The 16,435-nt window shown below is 35.7% G+C and overlaps 1 protein-coding gene across 1 annotated transcript in view; it reads right to left on the bottom strand.

The window, feature by feature from the left end:
• RfC38 (replication factor C subunit RfC38) overlaps positions 1-16,435 on the bottom strand; it is a 145,789-nt gene that overhangs the window by 80,617 nt on the left and 48,737 nt on the right. The window contains exon 5 of the mRNA XM_090392632.1: positions 241-377. Within this exon, the coding sequence (XP_090248758.1) occupies positions 241-377 (137 nt within the window). The remainder of the gene's footprint in view (positions 1-240; positions 378-16,435) is intronic.

Genomic DNA, 16,435 nt, shown 5'->3' with positions numbered 1-16,435 from the left:
GTATATATGAAACTACAACATGCACTTATAAATACAATTCACTCAGTAATTTTCAGTAGATAAGCAATATACCTTTGCTAACTACTTTGCTAATTATACAGAACCCTAGGAATAATCTCCTTAAATACTCTGAATATGATAAGAAAATCTCTACAGATCTAAAGATAAGAAGTCTTACTTTAACATACCCTGAATAAAAGCAAGGATTTATATTTGGAAATATTAAAATGAATAACTCACTGTTGCACTCGACATGCTTCACACATTAAAATAGCTCTGCGCAGGTTGCGTTGACTCTGTTTTGCAATCCTCATTGCCAATTCTGGTGGAAGACTAAGACTTTCTTTTCTGCAAATGTTTTGAAGAATAGATGCTATCTAAGGAGGGGAAAAAAAAAATTCCTGAATCCTTTCCTTTAGTGTTACACAGTGATCAGCATTCATTTCAGACAAATTATGGCAACTACAAACATGTTAGAAATAATTGAAGTATACACATATATATACAGAAACAATGATTTAATCAACAGTTATTCTACTGGCCTGAGCTCTAGTGAAGAAATATAAACAAAATAAAATAAAATAAAAATAAAATAAAATAACTACATCAAAGCTATATTCTGTTTATGACAACAGAGGAAACTTTTTTTCACATAGTTTTATTACAGCAAAAGTGATGTCCTAATTTAACATGAGAATCGTTATATTAGATTTAAGATTCTGGATTACCTATAGTCCTATTTATAATTAACTCCTGGGAAGAAAGGTTATGTGGGTAGAATATGTGCCTTCCATATTCTTGGGATTTTTAGACCATCATTATTGTTAAGATTAGGGTAATTGATAAGAATTTCATAGACCTTTCAATTTACGTTCATACCACGGTTTTGGTGTGATGCAAACAACAGATGCTTTTCCAGTCAATTCTATGTAAAGTATTCAGGACAAAATCAGAAAAGCAAACTTGACCATAGTTATTAAATTTAATGTGCTGTTTATGTTCCTTTTTTCTGATAGGAATTGTGTGTCCTGTTTCTCCTATATAGGGAAAATTACAAGTGCAATGAATACAGAATACTTCTGGGTGGGTCAATGGATCCTTGGATGAGTTGAGTAAGTTCTTTAATTTTGCAGGAGGTTTAAAGCTGGCTTTAAGGTTGTATTTCTGTAGCATTCTGTTTATTTTATCTGATATCTCTTTAATGTATGCGAGATATCAGATAATTCTCTTTAATGTATGGAATGGTTACAGTTTTTTTTGTAATCAAAAATAAACTACATTTTGAAATGTAGTTCATTTTTGTTTTTAAGTGAGGTCTTGTGAAGGATTCTGCTGATAGTAATTTGGCTGTAGCCATTTTTTAGGAAGGTATGCTGATAACTTTTAATTCATCTTTAAGCGCTTGTTTGTTGAAGCAAATCTTCAAAGCTCTGTTTTTTAGTGTGTTAATGACACCTAGTTTTTGTGTTGGGTGGTGGTAGGAGTTTGTGTATATATATTGCATACATTCCATACATTAAAGAGATATCAGATAAAATAAACACAATACTACAGAAATACAACCTTAAAGTCACCTTTAAACCTCCTGCAAAATTAAAGAACTTACTCAACTCATCCAAGGATCCACTTCCTCCGCTGGCCCACCCTGGAGTATACTGTATTCATTGCACCTGTAATTTGCCCTATATAGAGGAAACAGGACATACAGTTCCTATCAGAAAAAAGGACCATAAATGGCATATTAAATTTAATAACTATGGTAAAACTGGCCTTTCTGATCATGCCCTGAATACTTTACATAGAATTGACTAGTAAAGCATCTGCTATTTATATCACACCAAAACATGGTATGAACATAAATTTAAGGAAGCCTGTGAAATTCTTATCAACCACCCTAATCTTAACAATAATGATGGTCTAAAAATACCAAGAATATGGAAGGCACATATTCTACCCACATAACCTTTCTCCATAGGAGTTAATTATAACAAGGACTATAGGTAATGCAGGATCTTAAATCTAATATAAAAATTCTCATGTTAAATTAAGACATCACTTTTGCTGTAATAAAACTATGTGAAAAAATTTTCCTCTGATGTTGTCATAAATAGAATATAGCTTAATGAAGTTATTTTATTTCATTTATTTAATTTTTCACTAGAGGTCAGGCCAGTAGAATAACCATTGATCAAATCATTCTCTTTAGCATACTATGTGAAATGTAATATAGCTCGTCTCTGTATGATAATATATATAGTGTATACTCCAGATGACCTTAATATGAAGGTCAAAACGTCGAGAAATTAAAATAATTATTTTTAACGCTGTTGTAGTCCCCATAATGTCTCAAATGAAAAAAATTCCTGAAGATCATAAACGCTGAACATAACATTATACACAGTTAACATTATGGGTTTCCTGTAGAAAAACCATAAAGGCCATCATTACGCTGGAAAGTTTCCTAGAGTAAATTGTTTTTGACAAATAGTACTAGTGCTATTGGACTTAGACAAAGTTTTTATTTTAGTAGTTACAATGAGACAGTATGCTATAAGAACTTAATGTATATATTTTTGCGTAAAAGTTTTTAGGAATGTCTATTATATTTGTTGAAAAATTGTGATTAAGATGCAATGAAATTACCATAGTGCAAAAGTATATTTCAAACTATAACACACTCATAAATACAATTCAATCAGTAGTTTTCTTCAGATAAACTACAACATTGTATTAAATGAAAAAATAGTTAATAAATTTATCCCATGTAAGAAATGTTTAGTCATTTTAAGTTGGCAACAACTGATAATATGCAATAAAATTAAATCAGAAAAGTTTTTTTCTTCCAGAATATTTTAAAAAGTGCATAGGGTATGCTATGCAAAATCTTGTGCATTACATCAAGTAATGAAGTCTATTTTTCTTATAATAAGAAAGTTTCACAAAATTAGCATTAAAGTAAAAATAAGTCACTGAAGCAAGTTATGAAAAATCCCAACATAAGCTAAGATGCACCAGTTAGTGCATCTTAGCTTATGTTCATCATCATCATCAAATTCCTGCCATGTACCCTCAAGGGGTGTACAGGATATGACAGTACTACATGAAAAAATTACATCATTACTAAGTTCCTATCTACAATTTTCCTCCAAATCAGTCTGTTACTTGTCAAGACTCCAACATTATCAGATCTTATATTTCTATCGTCTAAGGCACTTTGTACCGTATCAATCCACCTATATCTTGGTCTTCCTCTGGGTCGTTTTCCTGCCAACCTGGCAGAGAACAGTTGTTTTGCTAATCTTTCCTCTCCCATTCTAATTAAGTGACCATACCATCTGAGATTAGCTCTGCTAACGCATTCCTGGATGCTGACAATGTCAAGTTCTTTCCTAATATCCTCATTTTTAATATGATATTGCCATTGATGCCATCTGTTCACGCCTCTAATCTTTCTTAGGACTCTCATATCTGCGGTCTCTAGTCTTTGGTCAAGTGTTTTACTTCTGACCCAGCTCTCAGATCCATAAGTTAAAACTGGTTTGAACACAGTCTTGTATACAGCTAATTTAGTGTTCCGACTAATTTCTTTCTTATTCCATATGAATTTATTCAATTGACTTCCCATGATACAGCTTTGCTGATTCTGTTGTCTATTTCTATATTTAGTTTACCATCTTCAGTAAAAATTGTGCCTAAGTAGCTGAAATGTTTTACTTGTTCCACAGGTTCTCCATTCACAACACAGTTGACATTTTCAATGATTCTGCCTATTTTCATTGTCTTTGTCTTTTTATTGCTGACCTTCATACCATATCTATTACAACAGCTATTCAATTTAGTCAGAGAATCTTGCAGACTTGTAGCGGATTTATTTAGAAGTATAACATCATCCTCATAAAGCAAAGAGCTGACATTAACATCTCCAATTCTGATGTCATGTTTAATACCACTTTCCTTCATAATATGATCCATATAGATAATGAATAACAGAGGGGATAATGTACATCCTTGTCTCACACCAGATTTAACATTAAACCATCTTCCTGTACTTCCTTCAATTCTAACTGCTGACTCACAACTCAAATAAAGACTAAGTATTGCTTGATATAATGCCCCACTGACACCATATAACTGCAGCGTATTGAATAGCTTCTCTCTTGGCACCTTGTCATATGCCTTTTCCAAATCGACAAAACTTAAATACAGATCTTTGTTATATTCCCATGCTTTCTCGACTATTTGTCGTAAAGTGAAGATCTGATCCTGACAGCCTCTATTTGGCCTGAATCCAGCTTGTTCTTCACCAAACTTTTCTTCCACAATTCTTCTCAACTGTTTCTCAAGTATACTTGCATAGATCTTGCCAGGAACACTCAGTAGGGAAATATCTCTGTAATTCTCACATTCAGTTTTATTTCCCTTTTCATATATGGGTACTATGAGAGCTCTACTCCAATCATCGGGAATTCGTCCCTCTGTCCAGGCTTTCTGAACTATGCAGTGCAGCCACTGTAAGACTCTTATACCACCATACTTCAGCATTTCTGGTAGAATATCATCTACTCCTGCTGCCTTTCCACATTTCAAGCCTTTGATGGCTTTTTCTACTTCAAGTATGGATATGTATTCCTGACTGCATGCCTGGTCAGTGTTTTTTATCACTGTGCTGTCATCACTGCTTGTTTCATTTAGCAGTTTTTCAAAGTAATTACTCTATACTTCAAGGATATCTTTTTCTCCTGTTTTCATTTCACCTTTATCATCTCTAACTCCTTTTACAGCCCTCTTTCCTCCATTCCTAAGCTTCTTCAACAACCTCCAGAATATTTTGCCACCTTCTTGATATTTATTTTCTATATTCTTGCCAAAGTCCTCCCATGACTTTTGTTTAGCTAGTTTTACACACTGTTTAGCTTTCTTACATTTGTCTCTGTATTCTGTAAGAGTAAAAGCTGACTTATTTGCCAGGAACTTTTGATATGCTTTCTTCTTTTCCTTCACTGCCTCTTTAACTTCCTGTGTCCACCAGGGAGTTCTGATTTTTTTATCTTTGCACACAACCTCACCACATGCCTCTCTGGCAGAATCAATCAATGTTTCCTTCAGAGTTTGCCACTGAATCTCCAAGGTTTGATTCCTGTTCTCAAACTCTTTCATTTTCTTTTCAATAATATTTCTGTATTTTAGTCTACAGTTTACATCTGAGAGCTGCTCAACTTTTATTCGCTTTAAAACTTTCTTACATGTTATTCTTTTCAATATGAAATTCAATTTTATCCTGCTCAAGACTAAATAGTGATCACTTCCAATTTCAAATCCTCTGTACACTCTGGTGTCCTGCACCAGGGAGAAAACATCACTATCAACAATAACATAGTCAATGAGACTTTTCTTATTCCTAGCCTCTTCTCTCCATGTGAATTTGTGCACATTTTTATGTTGGAACATGGTGTTAGTAATAACCAGTCCATGTCCTGATCAGAAATCCAACAGATATTTGCCATTATTATTAGCTTTGCTCTTTTCTCCAAATTTTCCCAAAATATTTTTGTATGTCTCACAATCATTTCCTACTCTACTATTTAGATCCCCAACAAGGACCAACTTTTCCTTTTTCATTGTGTTAGTTGCTTTTTCTAAAGCCTCAAAAAATTCCTCCACTTCTACCTTAGTAGAACCTTCTGTGGGACCATAGGCACAAATAAGTCTCATTGTCCAGTTCCCCATTCTCATATTTGCCCACATTACTCTACTTGAGACTGACTGCCATTCAAGAAGATTAGCCTCGTATTTTGTGTTGAATACTATGGCTACTCCTTCTTTTCCTTGATTGTTATTGCCTGAATATAACATTTTGTATTTATTGCTCAGAAAGATCTCACCAGTTTTGGTCTTTTTTGTTTCAGTCACCCCTATTATGTCGATCTGGTACTTATCTAATTCCTCAGCTAGCTCCATTTCTTTGCCATTCAGGCTTCTTACGTTGATAGTACCGATCTTTAACTCTGCTGATGTTGAGTTGGGGTTTGTTTTCAGATTTGTTCCAGTAGCTGACTTTTCGCTGTTCGCCCTGGTTCCCTGGCGAAAACAACGGGGGCCTTGTTTAACCGGGCGACGCCCCAGCCGGCATGAAATTTTGTCATGTTGTACCATCATTTTTTATTTTGGTTTAACCAATAAGAATACAATTTGGTCGGCTAAATCCCAAATTGCCAGCCCATCCTCGTTCGTTCAGTATCAAAGTAGATACCCAACAGGGTGCACCACGAGAAGGTGAGGATTGGACATTAGGTCAGAAGCCCTGGTCGGTTCTCCGCATTCCTTTAAAGGCTATGTGGAGGTCTCCTCTCAGTTATACAGCTTTGACCCTTAAGCACCCCTTAGCTTATGTTGGGATTGTATAATGTCAAAATGGATTTTATATTATATTATATATTATATTAAATAGATTATACACTCCTGAGCAGATGAATTAGAGATACCTGCCTAGTAGCAGGTAGCACCCCCTTTCACCTTGATGACAGAGGCGATGCAGTGTGGCATGGATTCCACAAGGCACCGGAAGCGTTGGGGAGCCAAACTGATCCATGACCGCTGCACAACCTCCCACAATGCACGGAGATTGGTCGGAGCAGGGTCCAGAGTGCGTATATCTCTCTCAACAGTATCCCAGATGAGTTCAATAGGATTGAGGTCAGGGGACCTTGGGGGGGGGGGGGCTAACCAAGCACCCCCATGTCCATGGAGTGTTCATCCATCCACTCAACCACATTCTTGTGTACTTGTTGTGTAGAGGCAAAATACAGTTGCATTAAGCTTCCGAAGATTTGGGAAACAGTCATCACCAGAGGTCCCACCTTACATTCCAGGCCACCTACTACTGCCCTTAGAGGGAGCTCCACCTAGATAGGACTTTATTGTCACCCACGTGGTTGGGCTTAGTATTGTAAGTTTTTGTGTGCATGTTACATTAATTGTCTTTGTAATCCCCGTAGATGTCCTAGTGACTAGGACGAAATATAGGAAGTATTAAATTCTATTTTAATTCTTTTTGAGTGTTGTAAAAAATCCATTAAACCTCCAACATAAAACCACTCAACCACAATTCGGGAGTGGTGGGCCGGTGCACTGTCTTGCTGTAGGGGGCTGCAGGCGCAGAAATGGGTGCACATGATCTGACAGCAGGTCCCTGCATCATTCGCTGGTGAGGGATGATGGTAGATGTACTAAGGTACCCATTTCATCCCACATAAAAAGTCCCCATACGAGGATACCACCAGTTCAGGCCACACACAGCCTGAACTGTGCCCTGCTGGCACAAGGGATCCATCGCTTCATGTGCTGGGCGACGCACTCGTACCCTGCCATCGGCATGTACCAACGTGAACCTCGACTCATCAGTCCAGGTGACCTTTTTCCATGCATTGACAGTCCAATGGTGGTGTTCCGCCCATGCTAATCGTTGTGTCTTGTGACGTGTGGTGAGCAGAGGTACCCTAGTCAGGAGGTGGCTTCTGTACCCCATAGCGAGGAGATGGTTCTGGATGGTGTGGCTGGTCACACGCTGTTGTTGTCCAGCATTGAATTGGCTAGTGATCTGCGGCACTGTGGCCCGTCTATCCACTGTTATCATCCAAGCTAGCCAATGGCATCCCCTGTCATCGACACGTTGTACACCACGGCAGTTTTCCCTGGTGGCTGTGGTTTTACCCGATACACAGTACATTCTTGACATAGTGGCCCATGAAAAGCCCAGTGCCTACATGATTTCGGAGATGGAGTGCCCCCATATGCCTGGCTCCGGCTATCTGGCCGCAATCGAATTCGCTGAGATCTTGAATCTTCCCTATTCTGTGCCCAACTATTACTCAGACGGTCAGTACAAGATCTGATGACATCCCCGTCACGAGCCACTATTCCATTCACCAGGGCAACCACAGCACCATTTTGCCAACATGGCAGGTATCTCTAATTCAACTGCTCATGAGTGTATTATATAATGTAAAAATGGATTTGGGATTGTATAATGTAAAAATGGATGCCTAATTTTTATCCCCTTAACAAAATACAAATATGAAAACCATATTAAGAGTGATCATCACAAATAATTTTTATAAACGCTGGTTTATAACTCATATGTTTTCATCAAACAAAACAAATTAAGATTTGCACTAAGAAACTGAAATGTTCTTAGTAGAATCAAAATATTTATTTGGCTCTGTGAGAAGAACCAAAATGTTCAAGTATGTCAAATCAGTGAAATCCTAAAAAAAGTTCATTCTATTCATATTCTTTGATCACAATACATACTGTATTATAATACAATTATATTGTATTATAATTATAATCTACTCTATAATATAAAATAAGCTTTTTTTGTAACGTTTCTTGAAACGTTTTGAAACTCAGGGCTACCCTGAGTGTTGAGTCTTCAAAATTCGAGTCATCAGAATTCAAGGAGAACAGGCCTACCAGTCTGGAACACAGGGGGTTGGGCGCTGTATGTGCCAGAGCCCCCTTTCGATTCTTCAAAATTTGAGTCATCTGAATTCAAAGAGAACCAGCCTACCAGGCAGGAACTTGAGAGGGTGGAGGCCGTATGCGCCGTGGGGTGCCCCCTAGTACAATATAATTATACAATAATTATATTGTATTTATATAATATAAATACAATAAAATTTATATCAACAAGTAGCATATTGATATAAATTATGTTAATCAAACCTAAGAAAAGCAGGTGAGGTTCTTACAAGATGATTTATGTGACAAAGAGAAGCAGTATGCTTCTCTTTGTCACATTATTTGAAAAATAAATGTGACAAAGTTAGAGAAGCAGTCCATGAAAGAGAATATAGAGAAAAATGTAAAACAGTTATGTGTAAAAGTAGCTAAACAAACTCATGGAAGAATAAATACAGAATATCATGAATAAGACAAAACTTTTTGAATACTATGTACTAAAATGCTTATATGGAGGAAAAAGTACTAAAAAGGGAATCAAAGATTATAAAAAAATAATTAACAAATGAAAATAAGGATATTCTGAATGTCTGGAGTAATTACTTTGAAAACATTAAATGAGATAAACCATATAATGACAGCAGAAAATATTCAGAAGGGATGTAGCAAGGATACATATCAATACTTGGAGGTATAAAATGCCATAAAAAATCTGAAATATTGGCAAGACAGCTGGAGTAGATGACATTCAATCTGAAATGCTACAATATGGTGATAAAACAGTTTTTCAGCAGCTACACCTCATAATCCAGAAGGCTTGGTCACATTGCAGTTCTTCTTGTATCAATTGATAAACAGATAAATATAAATGGAACAATGTGACATTTACATAAGTATATTTCCTGGAACATTCAATAAGAAATTGTGCAAGCATGACTAAGTTTTTTAAAAAAGATTTTAAAAAAATTGTTGAAGAGATAAGAGATAACTGGTGAAGTTGGATTTAGGCCAAATAGGATTGTCAAGACATTGGAATACAACGAGGATCTCTAAGCTTTTTTGATCTTGCAAAATCATACGATAAGATATATTTGAACAGGAAAAAGTGTTCAAAACATTAAATCTGCATAGTGTAAATGGAAAGTTATATGGAGCAATATACTGATTTGCAACTTATAAGTTGCAAATCAGTTAGAAATGAAGAACATATAGAATGTTTTGATATTAATTCAGATATTCCACTCCACTAAAGACGAACCACTTCCCCTAGACCTACCTGGTGTATACCAGGTCCCTTGCAGCTGTAAACTGTTTTACTTTGGCCAAACAGGCAGGACAGTGAATATCAGAATTTTGGAATACAAGGACTACATCCATTTTCACAAGTACAGCCACTCTGGTCTTGCAGAGCATGCTCTGGATACATGCCACAGAATACGGTGGAAGAAAGCTACAGTAATACACCGTAGCAAATACAAATTCGAAAGACTATTCATGGAATCAGCCTCAGCCCTAAGAAACTCTCCAAACCTCAACAAATTTGGGAGACTTACATCAGCAGACCTTCAGCCCAACGGCCAAGAACCCCTTAGCCTGCTAGGGGGGCACCATCAGGACTTTTAGGAGAACAATAGCTACATCACTTCATACTCAGCTACTGTGTTAGTGCCTACGTGCACGTGCCTTTTTTGTAAGTTCCTTTGGAAGATGGCAACGTGACGTTGCTGAAATATTGGAAATATTTATTAAAAGTGTAATTTAATTTATATTCTTATCTATGTTGTCAATTCCTTAGGTGATTTAGTAATGCATAACCAACGTATATGCCTGTCTACGAGAAGTAATTCAGATATGAGACAAGAATGTCTTTACTATGCAATCTTCAAAGTAGATCACATCAATAAGGATATAGTACTAAACCAAATATTCAAACAGAATATATTGAGTTCTTTACTCTATACAGATGTCATAAATAAATAAACATTAAGAACACATGGAAAATCATTTCATTTGCTGGTAAAACAACAAAAGAAAATTAATAGCAGCAGCACCAAAGCAGGGCCTTTCCTTTTACACAGTATGGCACCATCAGCCTATGTTTCATTTGATTGCAAAGTTACTATGAATAAAAGAAAATGCATTGATTCTGATACACAGACACACACACATACAAGAAAATGATTTATTTTAGAATTAAAGTTACAGCTTATGGTATGTGATATTTTAGTTTTGATTTTAGAGGCATTTCCAATAGTTGCAAAGTACGGTAATATCTTCTTAATGCTGCCTGATTTAGTTATTTCATTAAAGAGCTGATGCCCAGTTCCCAAGAACAGCTATTATTGGTGTCTGCTTAGATTTACATTGTCACATTTTTGTAAACTACAAAACCCAAGAAATCATAGCTACAATAGAAGAGAAAAGAGAGGCCAAGATACTTGTAAACCAACAAAACAATGAAGAGAATAGAGAAAAATACAGAGCACTAAAAAATAAAGTTGATAACCTTTGCAAAAAAGCCAAAGAAAATGGTTAGAAGAAAAAACTAAGAAATGCCAAGAAGCATACCAACAAAAACAACCTAAAAGTCTTCCATGATAATGTAAGAGAAATTACAAAGGAATTCTCAGCAAAAGCAGTAACAATGATAAACAACAAGATGACTGAAACCGGGAATATTGAAGATATAAGAAAAATCTGGTCAAACCATTTTAAGACTATCTTCCACTGAGGAAACAAAACTACAATGCCAACAACAGAAGAAAATAATGACCACCCAAAAATTTTACATTAGATAGGCAATAAAACAGATGAAAAACAAAGCACCAGGCATCGATACTATCCCTACTGAACTGTGGTCATATGGAGGCAGCATATCAATAGAATAATTTAACAACCCTATTCAATAAAATACTACAAACAGGAGAGATCCCAGATGACTAGAAAACTGGAAAGATCATCCCATTATACAAGAAAGGAGACAAAAGAGACTGCAGAAATTACAGACCAATCAATTTGCTCTCCCACACAAAATATTCATAAGAATTATACAAAATCGATTAAAAAATACCTATGAAGAAATGATAGGCATAGAACAAGCTGGTTTCCAAGGAAACTATTCAACAATAGACCAAATTTTCACATTGCACCAACTAGCAGAGTTCAGCTGGGAAGACCATAAAGAACTATATTGTTGTTTTGTGGACTTTAAACAAGCTTTCGATAACATCAACAGAGAAATCCTTCTCAAAATTCTACTAGAAAAAGCAATAGACAAATATATAATACAGTTTCTGATAAAATATTACTCTAAGACAAATGCAATAATTAAAAAGGACACACTCACAACAGAACCCATAGAGATCCAAAAAGGAGTAATGCAAGGATGCCCATTATCCCCATGCCTATTCAACAAATATATCTAGAAGTTGTAAAGAGGCAATAGACAATGATCCTGGAATCAATGTCAATGGTTTAAACATAAATAATATCAAATATCCGGATGATCTCGTCCTTATTGCAAGAACCCCAAATAAACTACAAAAGTTGATAAACAAGCTAAATGAAACCTGTAAACCATATGACATGACAATAAATATACAAAAGACAAAAGTGATGAAAATAGGGAGGAACGGAACTACCATCTCAGCCACCCTAAACGGAGAACAAACAGAACAAGAAGATAACTTCATATATCTTGGATCAAAACTAACAGAAACAATAGACGAACTCAAAACAATCAAACACAGAATAGCGATAGGATGGACCACCATGGGAAAATTACAGAAAATCTGGAAAACAAACAAGATATCTCAGCAAGCCAAAATCAAATTATATGAAGCAATAATTATACCAACAGTCATCTATGGAGAAGAAGCATGGACAGTTAAGAGAGGAGAAAAAACTCCTGGCATTTGAAATGAAATGCTTAAGAAAAATAAATAGAACAAGTTGGATAGAAAAGAAAACAAACAGCACAGTCAGACAAGAATTATTGTATAAAAAGACAATAATAGAAAAAATTAGAAAACAACAATTGAGATGGTTTGGCCACACTGTACGCATGGACGCAGACAGACTTCCTAACGTCCTAATTAATACTTTTCCAACTGAAAAAAGAAGACCCGGAAGACCAAGAATTACCTGGCTGAAATTGATAAAGAACATCTCGGAATGCAGAACATATAAGGAACTTTTTCGAACAGCAAGGAATAGAGAAGACTGGAAGATCCTGCTCAAAGGAAGACTCAACCCGTCTTAGACGGAAGAGAAGAGAGAGAGATTAAAAATACAATGTTAAATTATCCCTGACTTCCTATCAACAATTTTTCTCCAGGATATTATCTCTAAGGACTCTGTAGCTCAATTGGTATAGCCCAGTGGTGTTCAGCCTTTTTTACTATGTGAGCTACTTTTCTATAAAAAGTTCGGCGATCTACTCTCTTATATAGATCACGTTCTCCCAACCTGATATCTGATTATTCACAAATAAACAACTAAAAAAAAATACACAACTAAAAACTTTATTTGTGTATTCAAAAATTTATTTATCACTTTTAATTATTTTAATACAATAAAAAAAACAAATATATTGTAATAATATTTTTATTTCTCTATTTTAGAAAACCAAAGTTAGAAAAAACAACAGATTGATTACAAAAACTCACAAGTTACAGGAAATGCTGGTTGATTAAAAAAAAAAAAAAAGTTAATGTGAAATTTGGCATTGTTTGGACCTCGCAATATTTTCATAGTCAAGTTGATATGAAGAAGTGGCCAATCGCAGACAATCTTCCAAATGATCATTTGTAATTTGGTTTCTTAATTGATTTTTTATGACGTTCATATTTGAAAAAGCAGATTCTGACAAGCATGTCGATCCGAAACGACAGAATTTTTCGTGCAATATCAGTTAATATTGGGAATTTTTCATGTGCATACTTCCAAATGACGCCATTGTTTATTGATTTTAAATGTAAACTATTCTGAATGTTTATTATCTCAAGTTCTACTTCAGCTTGGTTTATATCAAACAGCCCACTAATTTTATTTGAAATTTCTGTGATGTTCAAGTTTTCTTGAAATGGATTATTGATAAAAGATACAATCATTTCAGTTTTATTAAAATCTTTAAATCTTGAATTTATTTCTTCCTCAACTAATTCTATACCACGAATAAATTCTTTCAAATCATAGCGAAGCATTTCTCGATTTTGTTCAAAAAATTTTAATATGGGAGATGTCTAAATTCGCGGTCATTTATATTTTTCTTTAATAAAAGTAAATATTGTTGGAAAGTTTCTATTGAACTTAACATGTCAATTAAATTTTTATCTCTACCTTGTAACTCTAAATTTAAATTGCTTAATTTCGTACAGAAATCTACTAAAAATGATAAGTGTAACAACCATCTTTTATCACTCAATTGTGGATAAATATCTCCTTTTTCTTTTCTTTTTCCATTCTATTTAAGTGACAAAGGATTAGCTCTGCTCACACATTCCTGAATGCTAACAATGTTGAGTTCCTTCCTAATACCTGCAGTTTTAATTTTTTTCCACTAACTCTCATATTTGTGGTGTCCAGTGTCCTTTGATTAAATGTTCTATTTCTAACTCAGCTCCAGGTAAAATTAGTTGGAAAACTACTGGATATAGCTACCTTAATGTTCTGACTAATTTCTCTTTTATTCCATATAAATGTATTTAAAATGTATCTACACATTTTGTTCTAAATAGATGAAGCTTTTCCCCTTCAGGATGCAGATGTTTTCATTGTTCGAGTCTATTTTCATAATCATTATCTTTTTATTATTGATTTTCCATGCCAAATTTGTTTCAGCAAAAAGAGGTGAGACACGATCAATTATTCAATTTAGTTAAAGAATCCTGCAGACTTGTACTGGATTTCTTCAAGAGAATAATATCATCTGCACAAAGTAAAGAACACTGAGATTTGATAAAAGGCCTAATGGCACTTTCCTTCATACTGTGCAGCAGAGATCAATAATACTGTACCCACCCTACTTCTCTTACACCCAATTTTACAATAAACCATTATCCTGTACTTCCCTCTAACTACAGACTTGTGACTTAAATATAGGCCATGTATTGCTATTCAGACCTCCACGAAGTCTAGAGACTCATTGCAGATCACATTCTCACATGCACAGCTCATCATACCCTGACTTGTGCTTTTACTGTCTCTGTACTCACTATGCTTTCAGACAATACATTTCACTCACTACTCTCCATGCAAAAAATCTATACCTCACTCTCCTGCTCACACCCTCCTTATACAGCTTTCAGGGATGACCTCTTGTTCTCCTCGTCTCCAGACATTCTATGAAAAATCTCATCCATGTTAATCTGGTAATTACCCCTTACCAACTTACACATTTCGATCGTGTCTCACCTCTTCCTTCTATCCACTAGACTCTGCAATTTGCATTCTCTCAATCTGACCTCATACTCTATATTCCAGAGACCAGAAACCGACTTAGTCAATCATCTCTGAACCTTCAACTCATCTTTTTGAAAACCAAGTGACCAAATCGGTGCATAGTAATCCATATGTAGCCTGATCAAACACTGTACAACGGAATCATAACATCCTTACTTCATGTTAGTGTTCTCCACATCACTCCCAAAATCCGTTATGTTGTTCTCACAATTTTAGCAAAAATGCCCACAAAATTTCAAGTCTCTCCACCATCACACTCCCCCCACCCCCAGATCTTTCATCTCTTCCACCTCCTTTAAGAGATATCCCCATCAATCCTATACTCTGCATCACATCTCTGCTTCCCAAATTTTAAAACTGTTCTACATTAAATTGACTTCTCCACATAACTCACCCATTCAGACAGTCTATTTAAGTCTTCTTGCAAGGCTACATCTGCACTACTTCTCATAACTCTCCCCAACTTTGCATTATCTGCAAACAACTATATCACCATTCAAGCCCCTTCCAATTTACACACAAATTAAACAATAATGGCACCAAAACACATGCTGCTAGCAACTTCTCTCTTCTGGGATATCACCCCCCCCCCCCATACACAACCTGCTGATATCTATCAGACAGCCAATCTCCAATCCAATGCACTAATCTACTAATCCCCTCTGTTCCAATTTAACTACTAGCTTGTCATGTGGCAATCTATTCCACATGATTGCCTTTGCAAAATCCAAATATACTACTGTATATGCATCCCTCTGCTTGTCCAATGTATTCATCCTCTTGTTATAATAAGTAGATTACTAAAACACGATCACCCACCCTTTACGAAGCAAAACAGTTTTACTCTCTTTCCACTCCTTTGGAATTTGGACCAATCTAAGGCTCATGTTAAAAAGGTAAGTTAAAATTGTTGCCAACTCCCTGGAACAATCCCTCAAGACATGTGATGATATACCATCAAGTCCCATGACCTTGTTGACAACAAGTTTACTAATTCCTCACATACCTCCTGCTTATTCAAAATCAGTGGTTCCTCTCCCATTCTCACTGCTCTCAAGTTCTGCATTATGTTACAATGACAAGAATGGAATACTTTAATGAACTGCTCACTTAACACCTCAACTATACCCTTCTCACTGTTCATCATTCTCCCTTCTACTGGCCACATATTGAAAAAACTCCCTACAATTTCTTTTATCCTCATTTGCTAACTGCTGCTCATATTGCACTTTCACTACCCTTACCAAGTGAGTCACCTTCCTTGCTTGCTCTTTGTACTCCTCATATAACTGACTATTGCCATTCATCTTGTGCTGCCTTCACAATGCCTTTTTCTTCAAGATTGCATGCTTCACCTCTTCAGTTATCCATTTTATGCCTACCGTATTTAATCTCCCCACCTTTGGAATATACTCAGTCACTGCCTCTGCCAGATAGTTCCTGAGTAGTGACCAAGCAGCAGTGATTTCCTTCTCATCCAATTTCTTATTCCATGATATCGCTGCAAGCTGCC

Source organism: Typopeltis vanoorti, chromosome 5, assembly GCF_054136105.1.
Source record: "Typopeltis vanoorti isolate ZY-2024b chromosome 5, IOZ_Tvanoo_1.0, whole genome shotgun sequence".
Classification (NCBI taxonomy): domain Eukaryota; kingdom Metazoa; phylum Arthropoda; class Arachnida; order Uropygi; family Thelyphonidae; genus Typopeltis; species Typopeltis vanoorti.
This window is presented reverse-complemented; position numbering and strand designations above follow the sequence as displayed.